We start from the raw sequence: 11,149 nt of genomic DNA, 5'->3' as shown, positions 1-11,149 counted from the left end.
TGTACATCTCTGTTTTAAATGGGCTAAACGCATGCAGAGCAGTCCTTTGTATTCCTGCTATGGAGTACAGCCCTGGGCATCAGGAAACGCGGCTCCAATCCCACTTCCAGCAGAGATTTCCTTGATGAACTCAGCCAGCTCACTCCAGTTCTTTCTGCCTCACCTTCCCAGAGCTATTTGCCACAGCTAATACAAAGGAGCGTCATGGGATTTCAACCACAGCTCTCAGTGGAGTGCTTTGAGATGCTGTAAGAAAAGAGAAATTAAGTACAAACTAATCACTATATCCTGCTCTACTGAAACTGTGTTTAATTTTTCATGAAGTTCACTAAAGAAGAGAGAAAGAAATTAACAAAACAACCAACCATCTGCATAACCCTATAGTTGTAAATTCAGCTTCTTTTCATATGAAGCTCATCACTGATCAGTTGTTACAGATGGACGAACTCATGCTTTTCAAGGACCTGTTTTGATGCCACAAACAGGAGATTTCTGAAACGTTTCCATTTCCCAACTAGTTCCCCTTATCTCGCGCTTCTATCTCATCATGTTTAGAGCCAATCTGTGCCAAGCCCAGGTTTACTGTGAGGGCAGCTCGTGGCTGTACTTTATACAGGAACCGGGAAACCCGAATACGCCCACAAATCTTTAACCCATCACCTGGCTGAATGGCAGAGAAGAAAAGGCATTTCGTAACCCACTTTGCAGCACCAAGACGACCTGTTCAGGGGCAGCAGCAAGTGTGATTTAAATGTATAGTGATACATATAGAGCTCTTTAACTGTGCCATAGAGAAGTAGGCTAAGCCTGAGTCACAGCTGCAAATGTCACCTTTGTCAGGATTAATAATGAAGCAAAAAAAACCAACTGAAACTCTCAGACATCCAAATGGCAGCTGTATTTACTGAAAACAACAGCACAAGCAGGACACAGCACTTAATATCTTGTTTCACCCTCACAAAGAACATAAAACCTTCTCATTATTAAAGTTATATACATAAAGATGTTCTTCCCGAGGCTGTTGAAGAGGCAGAACTTTGAGAGCAATCAAACACAGCGGCAACAAGGCAAAGGCTGTATCAAAAACAGAGGGAGACGAAGCCTAAGAGCTCATCCCTGGGGAAAAACAGCAACAAAACCAGAACAACAGACGCCTCTCGGATTCCTGTTTCTGTACCAAGAACAAACCCTTTGGCGATTTTCTCACTTTCACTCAGATTCCACCCCACATCACACCCATGAAATGACATCAGAAACTTCTGAATGCCCACGGAGGCATCAGCTCTGCAAGTAAACACACACGGAAGCCCGGCTTTCAGTGCTTCTGCATAATCAGAGCGATGGCAAAACTGCACTTTTAAGGTCAGTCTTACTCTGATCATGGAACTTTGCAGCTCATTTCCACTGATCTGCTCACACAGATGACTTGAGGAATTTCATTTTATTTCTCTCTCAGGGCAAATTATGTTTAGAGAGAAAAAAAAGAAGAGCTCTAACAATGACTGTCTTATAAATCATCTCTTTCTCTGATGGAAAGTCCTACATCCTTCCTGATCCACCCCCGCAGCTTATCCATGGATGTGGGAGAGAAGACAAAAAGAGCCCACGGCATATTACTTATACACGCACAGATGCAGAGTCTGAAAACCCCTGTGCATATTTGCCACTTGTATACATAAACCACCTAATGAAAGGCTGCATATACCAATTACCTTTCCTTTTCTTGCACATAATGTCAAGCTGTAAACAGCAATTAGCAGCTGCAGTGCTTTTCTGTTCAAGACGTGTGTATTAACCGGTGACTCACCAAATAATTTGCAGCCCAGCATGCCAGTTATCTTCTCCTCCACAGAAAGAAATACTATTTTAAACATTAGGTTAACCGCTACAGATCTTTGCAGGCACCAGAACAAGATAAATATTGCTGGTGAACCCCAGCAGTGCAGAGGAAAGTGGGTGGGTTCAGTAGCCTACTGCAAGCTTTTCAAAATACTCTAATAGGAATGAATGATACAGGGGTGGGAGGGGGAAGAGTGGAGGCAGGCAAGAAAGGACTATTGCAAAGTCAACCCACATGCTACATGCCTTTTGTGGTATACAGACCTGCAGTGCATGAGCAATTTCAGTACAAGGCTGAGGGCTGTGTTATAATTCTCAGTAAGTGCATTTGCAGCCAGTGGTTTATTTCAAATGGGGACAGTAATCTGTGGAACGGAGGCCAAAGGCAGCGTGCAGCTGATCACAAAGAGCTTGAAGCTAGAACTGCACGACTACCTGTGAGGAAACAGCTCCCAAATCCAACACCTGCAGCAGCTGAGAGCCAGTGCCCCCTGCAAAGACGGCCCGTGGTGCCCTTAGGAGTGCTGTGTCTTGTGGGTCCTGCTGAGTTTCCTGCAGAACGCTTGATATCTAGTTTGCAAAGCATGCTGCCAGCTCCTCCCCCACATTATGTCCACCATGTAATGAGTCTGACATTACAGTTTTGGCCAAACTTCTGTTACATCCTATCTGACCAGATGCAATCGGAAAGCAGTACAATCCAATTAAATTCTATGGAACTAAATGCAATTGCTTTGTGCTCCTTATGTTGTCCTCTAGTGACTATTTGCTGACAGTGGTTGAAGACTGAACCACAGCCATTAATTTCTACTTTAATTCCATTAGGAAACAACTAGAATTTATGGTTAATAGATTTAAATGCTTTGTCAAAATAAGGAACCTTCAAACAAACCTTCAAACAACAACTGGAAATTCAAATAAATTGCAGTCATTTATTTACCAAAAAAAAAACCACCAACCCAGTGATGGTCGCTTTAAATCCTTCCAAATCTCATAATTCTTGAAAAACATGACTCTTTTATTCTCTGAATAAGACGGCTGAAATAAAGCTTTGTGGAATCCTTTTCCATGTTACCTGCTTCAACTCCACATGAAGAATTAGGTTTCCTTCAGCATCATCTCAGTCATTCTTCAACAGCCATAGAAGTTACCTGAGCCCAACCTTTGCAAAGCAGGTTTAAGGATATTTTTTACATGCACTCAGGAGAGCCAATGTACGTCAAAAATGAAAATTCAGGAATGAAAATGAATCCAGGTGTGCAAAAACATATTCTATTTCTATTCCCATCGCGGTACTTTGTTATCCCTGGTTCTGATGAAGACACTGGGATTCAACCTGTCATTATCACATCCACAGACTGTGAAGTGAATTACTGCCAAACTCTGAAATATCAGCTTCTCTGTAAAGAAAGTGAGGCTTTAAAAAAATAAATAATAAAATGAAGTCACATACGGGAAAGCTTGAAAATGAAAGGTAGGGACATTGCTGGGGAGAAGGAAATTCAGTCCTTCTATTGCAACCAGCGAGACCGCAGGCGTTTAAGGAAATGCTGTAAAATCAGAATATACACCTCAGACTGAGACATGAATAAAAAAGATCGGTCCTCTTCCAGCTTCTACACTTGGAAACTTGTAATTTCGAGAAGGTTGACTAAATACTTAACAAAGTTACCTACACAGTAACTGAAATTCACCATCACCCCAATAGGTAACAAGTCCAAATGGGAAGAAAAGGGATTTATCGATTTATTTCAGACCGACGCTGACCCATGTCCAACACCAACGGACTGCAGAGGAGCTGATATACAAAGCAAAGGCCCATCGCCCTCAGGACTCTAATACTCTTATCCAGCCCACTCCTGTCAGCCACACACAACAGCCGCCATCCCGCCCAACCATCCCTCTCCCCTCACCCAATGGCCGCCATCTTGCAGGCCCCGCCCTCCTCTCCGCCCCTCCTCGCACGGCGCAGGCGCAGCCGCTCCGCGCATGCTCAGTTCGGTTCTGGCCGCAGCAGGCAGCATGGAGGATGCGCTGAGGCGGGAGCTGGGCACCGCGGTGCTCCGCGCTACTGGGCACTCCGGGGGCGGCTGTATCAGCCAGGGCCAGAGCTACGAGACGGACGGCGGCCGGGTGTATGTGAAGAGCAACTCTAAGCCGGAGGTGGGGAGGGTTTTGAGGGTGGGGTGCGTGTGTCGGGACCCTGGTTCGGCGCGGGGGTTGCGCGGGCTGCTGTGAGAGCGGCCGCTCCTTGAAGGTGGGCGGACTTGGTTGGGCTCGGCCCGGCCTGTTTGTGAGGGGGAGGTCGGCCGGCTGTGCTGAGGCGGTAGCGGGTGAGCAGCTGGAGTGCGGGAGGTGGCTGCTGCTGGGGATCTGCTTCGTTTGCCGGCTTGTGCCCGCTGCTGCTGGGCTGGGATGTTGGCAGGAGTGATGCCGGCATCGCTGTAGCTGCACGCACTGTGCAAGTGTCCAGAGCGAGCTGGAGCAGGTACAGAGTTATTGAGTGAGGGTGTGCGTGTTAATTTGTGCTAACAGAACCACTCGTTTCCTTCAGTAAGGAGCTTTTCACGATAAATGCTGTATTTCACTGCTGTCCAAGGCTTTCTGCTTTGTCCTTTCAGTATCCACTACCGGGTGCTGCAGAAAATAACCATCTGCATTTGACAGAGATGATACAGTGCAGCATGCGTGTATGGTGTGCTTGTTTAAAAACATAAAGATTGGGTGGAATTTACTTTACGGGTACCCTGTGCTTGTGGCAGCCAAGTGCAGTTTCACTGCACTAACCAAAGAGCTTCTATTTGCATTTAGTAATAAAAAGTATTTTTTAAAGTTTGTTTTGCTCCTATAGGTGCTTCTCAATTTGTTGTATCAGGGAACTGAACAGAAGATCAATGCACTGAGGTGGTAACGCAGCAGAACACTGACAGGCTGAGCTGCCCTGTGTGAAGCTGCAGACACTTTGAATTGAAACACAGCCATTCTATTGAGGCTTTTGTTCAGGGTGTGTTTGGGTATTCAGTGCGGTTCATTACAAGATAGAGCCATGGAAAAAGATCTGGAAAGATCTTCTATTCAGTAATTGCTGGGTTTTTTTATTGTGAGTATTTTGCTCGTGTCTGGATTCTAAATGCTGATTAAAGCAAACGTTGCCAAGCTGTTGTAATGCTGTGCAGTGTGTGCAGCAATGGGTGTATTTCAGCAGGTTCTTTAAAAAAACAAAATCCTCTAGAAAATGCCATTTTTTTAAACTATCAAAGTTAACACTTTCACCTGTTATGATGATGTAGATGGACTTACAGTGTTTACAGACTTCCTCCGAACAAAGATATTACAGCAGTATTTCATTCTTGATCATCTTTAGGTTGTGGAATTTTAACTTTGATGTCTGTTGTAAACAGTCCTATCACTGTTTTGTGTATTAATAATGGGGGGCTTGTATCCCATTTCTGGTTTATTCATTATATTTCATTGCTTTTACTTTCAGTAAATATTACCCATTTCCCATGTGTCTTCTTCTGCAACTCCGCGTAACTCTTCTAGAGCAGTATTTCTTCATGTGATCGGTGCCACTGATGTCAGTGAAGCAACGCAAGGGAATGATGTTACTCAAAGTCATTCTAGTCATTTGCTTCATGATCAGTTAATGAAATAGCACTTATGTTTCGAATATGTGAGTTACATTCCTTCAGCTGTAAGCAGAGGAAGTTGCTTTTGTGTTGGTAGAGCAATTATGTCCCTTCAATTAAATCACTTTATGAAGTTAAATCTGTAATTCTAAACTGGCTGTCAGATGGGGTTGTTTGGCTCTATCTCTGCCTTGTACATGCATTAACCTACTTGTTTCTTGTTTTTATTTAATGTTTACAACCTTGGTTTTATGAAATAATCTTTCTTACCTGTGACTGGTGTTAATAGAGACTAATGCTTTCCTTTGATATTTGACAGGCTAGAAGGATGTTTGAGGGAGAAATGGCGAGTCTAGAAGCCATCCTGAAAACAGAGACAATAAAAGTGCCTAAACCCATCAAAGTTATAGACCTGCCTGGGGTCAGTACCCTGTTTGTGATGGAACATTTGGAAATGAGAGGCTTAAACAGGTAAAACACAGCAGTATCGTCGCTTCTTTTGTCAGAAGCGTTGATTGCCGTGGCCATTAAATATTTATTTGGGGGGTGAGGGGGTGGGGGTTGTGTCAAGTCAAGATTCCTCTAGGAATTTATATAGCAGAGAACTATATAAAATACACCAGAATACTTTAGCTAGTAAATACATCCATAAGTGTGTGTTGTTCTGTATTTTTATAGTTCTTAATTATTTTTAAATCATAGATTGTTTTTTACAGTAAGGTAAACTACTTCTTTAGTCAGCTGTTTTATTCACTTGCATTTGATATAGGAACCAGTGTTTATTATTTCTTATCATGAAAATGGAAAGCCACTTCCAACCATGATTGCATCCGGATTTCATTTTATTTTTTCAGTAGTTCTCACATCGGTTTTAATGGCGTTAAGCCTTTGGCCCTACTGAGTAATTTAAAAGCTAATATTGATATGTATTTCCCTCCAGTTTCATTAGGGAGATGGGCATAGCTGACTTCCTGCTTCAGTCTCAGAATTTCTGCAGCCAGCTCAGTTTCTGATTTGTTAAGACAACTCAGTGAACTCTATTTAGGAAGAGCAGAAATTCTGTTGTTTTTGCTAAAATAAGAAGAGTTCAAATGCACACCCTGATGTACAAATGTTAGGGGATAGCTATGGTCTGTGTTAATGAGAAGAAAATGGAGAAATGACCTTGCCTTAAATGATAGTGCCTTTAGAACTAGGGAGAGATGTGAGAGGTGAGAGACAGAAGTAGCATAGTGTTATTCATATGGGAGGCAGCTGGTTGTGAGAGTTGTTTGTAATTACAGCAGGACTTTTCTAAACTGTGTAGAGGGCAAACTTTTATTTAAAAATTATAAAGAATATAAATGAGGGCCATTATACACTTTGGTCTTATCAGCTTTTTAGAGAGAAGGAGGCTGAGTGAGTGACAGATATAAAGAAGAGTCTGGGTTTTGTCTTCTTGGCTGAGGATACTTTTGTTTCTAGGCATTCATCAAAACTTGGAACACAACTGGCTGATCTCCACCTTCATAACCAGCAACTTGGAGAGAAGCTGAAGAAAGAAGAGAGCACAGTTGGTACAGTACACAGCTGTCAATGAATTTAACCTAGTTAATAATCTACAAAGCAGTTAATTTAACTTCTACTGTTTCAGGACGCGTTTTCTTCTTCCACTAAAGATGTCTTAAGAATATTTGTGGAAGAAACACCCAGGCTGAGTGGGGATGGGGTTATTGGTATTTTTTTTCCCCCATTTGTTTTATTTTGGACTTCTGTAAGCAAAATGAGTATTTTATTTGGACCCTTGAAACTCTGAGCCATGGCTTCTACAAGGACAGGCTATTAGAGCAGATATAATACCTCAAAATATGATGATGACTTTATAATGTAGTTAATGTACATTGAGCTCTAAAGTTAACTGACAGCAACAACCATTGTAACAAAAAGTATATTAACATGCTTTTCTTTTTTTAAATCTCAGTAGGAAAATCTTCGTACCCTTCATTGTGTAGTTTTTAAGGTCCGTTTGTAATTTAGATGCTTAGAATCTTGTCATTGGTATTGGATTTTTGTCTTTGGTTTGAAAGGTAAAGGGCAAGGGCAAATGGAAGTCCAGTTTGTGGATCAATTTGGCTTTCATACAGTTACCTGCTGTGGCTATCTTCCACAGGTAGGTTGCGTTTCATGAGAGTGATAGAATGTATTTTATTTTGCCTTGAATAATGCACAAAGGGCCATAAATATTGTAATAGAAATTCATTTATATATGACCTTATAAAAAGAAAAAGCATTGTTTAGCCTGCAGAAGAAAGTTGTGCCTTGGACACCACATACAGATGCATTAGACGTCTATATCTTTTTTTTTTTTGTATCTTATTGCTCAGTGAAAAGTATTTTCCCCTTATTTTAACATTTCAAGATACTTTTTATTACATTTGTAACATTTACTATTCAGGGTGTTTTCAGCATAAAGGTTGTATATTCCTCCAAAGTTATATTTGAAAAAAGAAAAGCTGTGCATGGTGTAGAACCAACATCTGCAATCCTCTTCCTTCAGGTGAATGACTGGCAGACAGACTGGGTGACTTTCTTTGCCAGGCAAAGAATCCAGCCCCAGATGGATATGATTGAAAAGAATTCAGGAGACAGGGAAGCAAGAGAACTTTGGGCACGACTTCAGGTAAAAGTACTCTCAGTTGTTTAGATTTTCTTGTAGAACAATTCCTTCTTGTTGGTATGTCTCAGTGCTGTTGGTAAGACACTGAGGACTCCAGCTTTTAGAGTTTAAAATGCCTTTTAGTCTGTTTCACTGGCTTTTGCAAGTCACCTTATACACTAAAATGAATGCGTGCCAAATGCCATTTGGCCTTACTTTCTGGGAAATTCTAGGTCAAGTTCACGTTTCTCTTTGCCTCAAAAACATTTGTGATGAGAACTGTATATTTGGAGTGCTGTTCTGCATGCTCTTTAAGGCTTGTGTCTGATTAAGTGACTGCAGTATTAGACGTTTGGGTGTTTTGTAGAAATCTTTTCAAGATTGTCAGGACTATCCTGAGCTTTCTCATAATGGTAAAGTGAGTTTGCTTCATGTTATTTTTAAAACCTGTTAGGTGCTATGATGCTGAATTTAGTTTTACATTTTGAAGCTTTGAATGCTAAAAAACCACCTGAACAGTTCAGTGACTGGTTGTCATCAACTTCCTTTTGTGTAAAAGTAGAAATTCTTTTAATTTTATCTGCATCTCTGTTGATAAGGTTCTATGTTGTTCCAACGTAGTTTTTTAAACTGATTTTTAAGCAAGTTGAATTCATGCTCGGCTGCCTTTGCATCTATGTGGATAAAACTCTATAATCATTCACCAATTTATTCCTGCTTTGTCTTGCTTTTCTTCCCCTGCAGCTGAAGATACCCAGTTTGTTCTGTGATGTGGAAATTGTTCCTGCTCTCCTGCATGGAGATCTCTGGGGAGGAAATGTTGCAGAGGATGATTCTGGTCCAATTATCTTTGATCCAGCTTCCTTCTATGGCCATTCAGAGTATGAGCTTGCAATAGCAGGGATGTTTGGTGGTTTCAGCAGTTCTTTTTACTCTGCTTACCACAGTAAAATTCCTAAAGCTCCAGGGTTTGAAAAACGTCTAAAGCTTTATCAGCTTTTTCACTACATGAACCATTGGAACCATTTTGGTTCAGGGTACAGAGGGTCTTCTCTAAATATTATGAGAAATCTGGTGAAGTGATATTTTGCTCAAGCAGAATGCTGCCTGTGTTGCTTGGAAAACCGCACACTTGGTGATGCAGCTGCAGGGGTGGCAATGTTAAAATAGCTATTATGTCCTTGACCCCATTGCTCAGCTTAAGACCCTGAATCTGAGAGTCCTACTGAGTACCAGGTGTAGAATATTCATCCCTTTTTAGCAATGATGGAGAGGGAAATATCTAAGGAAGGAGCTTATTTGACTGTGTAAAAGATCCATTGATGTCAAGAAGGCATTGTGTGCTTGAGACTAGGCAAGTTAATAGAAATCAAAGCACTCAAGTGTAAATTATGTGGAAGTTTTCTTAGGGACCAGTTGCTCTTTAAGAGTAGAGAAATGCTGGGGATAGTTTTTGTACCCTAATGGAAAATATTAGAGGAGTGGTTGCGAAATAGAAATCTGCTTTTCTTAATTACTGAGCAGGTGGCTTGAAAACTTGCTCCGATTTTGCTGTTCCTTCTGCCTATTCCATGATGGACCGCTCAGATCTTTTCAAGTCTTAATTCCCAGTTAGGTGAATGGAAACAGTATAAACAAAGTATTTGGACAGCCAAGAAGACAGTTGTGTAACTGAAACTGTAAAAAGGGATTTGGACTTGCTAATTGTTTTGTTAATGTGATGTCACTGAGTGGAGACTACTCATTCTGTTGAAAAGCAGTAGGAAATCTGTATTATTTTGGCCATGCATTTTGCATTGCTGTAAGCTGTTCTGTGCTTGCCAGTCAGCCAGTTCCCACCTAGAGTAATTTTGTCTTCACTGAAACAAGCTGTTTTCTGAGTTATGCTCCTGTCTAATAGCACAGATTCTTAGAGCAGGTTTTCTCTAGTAAGACACTCTACTTGTGTACATCATGTGAGGATGTGCTCTCTCATTAACAGAAAGGTGCGCTTTCTGATTGCTGTCATTGCCCACAGGGTAATGCTATCAAATCGTGGTATGTTCCTCATATAAATTATATAGTTTAGCCTACAGGTGCCCTAGGTTAACTTATTTTTCTCAGTACCCACTAAGTGCACTTTGTAGCTCTAGGGGTGAGAGACATGGAACCAAAAGAAGTTAAAATGTATCTTACAGAGCAGCAACTCTTCATCACTGCCAGAAAGGATTTAATGCTAGCTTTGCAGATTAGATGCTTGTTGTACTTGCAGGATAATACTAAAACTGTAACCCTGCTGTTTTTGGTGTAGGGTGGTAATGAAATTGCAGTGCAGGAGTGCCAGGTAGGTGAGATGATGATTCCTAACGTGAAATTCAAGTGTTTGGGAATGGTTTTAATTAAAAATATTTTCACTGGATATTGGAAGATCAGTGCAAGTTTTCTGGTTGTTGGTTTTGCAGTTATTTGTAAGGATCGGAAGCAATTTTGGAGAAGACAATCACTCGATATAACTTTGCTTAGTTCTACCACTACACCCATTGGCTGCTGAACTTTTGCAATAAAAAGTTGTAAAGCCTTGCTCGGTAGAATAGCTGTTCCTTTTGTCTTGTTCCACAATAAAAAGTTTTTCCTGTTGCTTATTGTTGTCTCTCTTGCCTGAATTAAAATATTACAGCTTGCTTTCATTCTTGGGGAGCTCCTTGTCCACCCTGTTAAATCCCCAGAGTGTTGGACATAATGGCCAACAAAGACAATGGTGGTTGCACAGCCATAGATTTTGGAGTACCATGTTGCTGAAGAAAACATTCATATTAAGTTTTTAAGCTGTGTGTATTTTATCTGCTGTTTGGGTACTGCTGAAGATCTGTTCTCACTGTGCCCTTTTCCTTATACCAATTGTGCAAACATAACATTCCATAGTACAGCTGATTGAAGTGTTTTTTTGATCATCAATCTGTTTAGATTTCTTAATAGCTCATTATCATATATCTTCATAAAAAGGTAAAAGTTACTGAACAAAGTTGCTGGGTTTATGAAATCTTCAATGTCTTTATCTTAAAATACT

General features: G+C 41.0%; 1 protein-coding gene across 2 annotated transcripts; it reads left to right on the top strand.

Moving 5' to 3' along the window:
• Positions 1-3,740: 3,740 nt before the first annotated feature.
• Positions 3,741-10,719, top strand: LOC140260088 (ketosamine-3-kinase-like). 2 transcript variants are annotated; one of them, XM_072352060.1, is made up of 6 exons: positions 3,741-3,974; positions 5,788-5,939; positions 6,933-7,024; positions 7,535-7,617; positions 8,005-8,127; positions 8,848-10,719. In XM_072352060.1, the coding sequence occupies exons 1-6, from the start codon at positions 3,756-3,758 to the stop codon at positions 9,184-9,186; spliced, it is 1,008 nt and encodes a 335-aa protein (XP_072208161.1). In that variant the 5' UTR covers positions 3,741-3,755; the 3' UTR covers positions 9,187-10,719. The 2 variants fall into 2 exon arrangements, with proteins under 2 accessions (XP_072208161.1, XP_072208162.1); XM_072352061.1 differs by having other exon boundaries at positions 3,840-4,002.
• Positions 10,720-11,149: the final 430 nt, after the last annotated feature.

Source organism: Excalfactoria chinensis, chromosome 17 (genome assembly GCF_039878825.1).
Source record: "Excalfactoria chinensis isolate bCotChi1 chromosome 17, bCotChi1.hap2, whole genome shotgun sequence".
Lineage (NCBI taxonomy): Eukaryota > Metazoa > Chordata > Aves > Galliformes > Phasianidae > Excalfactoria > Excalfactoria chinensis.
Note: the sequence above shows the minus strand (reverse complement) of the source record. Positions and strands in the feature narration are given on the sequence as shown.

Bases quoted from the DNA above. Each gene is read 5' to 3' on its own strand.
- LOC140260088 (XM_072352060.1), top strand. From the start codon at position 3,756: ATGGCCGCCATCTTGCAGGCCCCGCCCTCCTCTCCGCCCCTCCTCGCA. The intron at 5,940-6,932 runs GTAAAACACAGC...TTTTGTTTCTAG, and splicing joins GAAATGAGAGGCTTAAACAG to GCATTCATCAAAACTTGGAA. The intron at 8,128-8,847 runs GTAAAAGTACTC...CTTCCCCTGCAG, and splicing joins AACTTTGGGCACGACTTCAG to CTGAAGATACCCAGTTTGTT.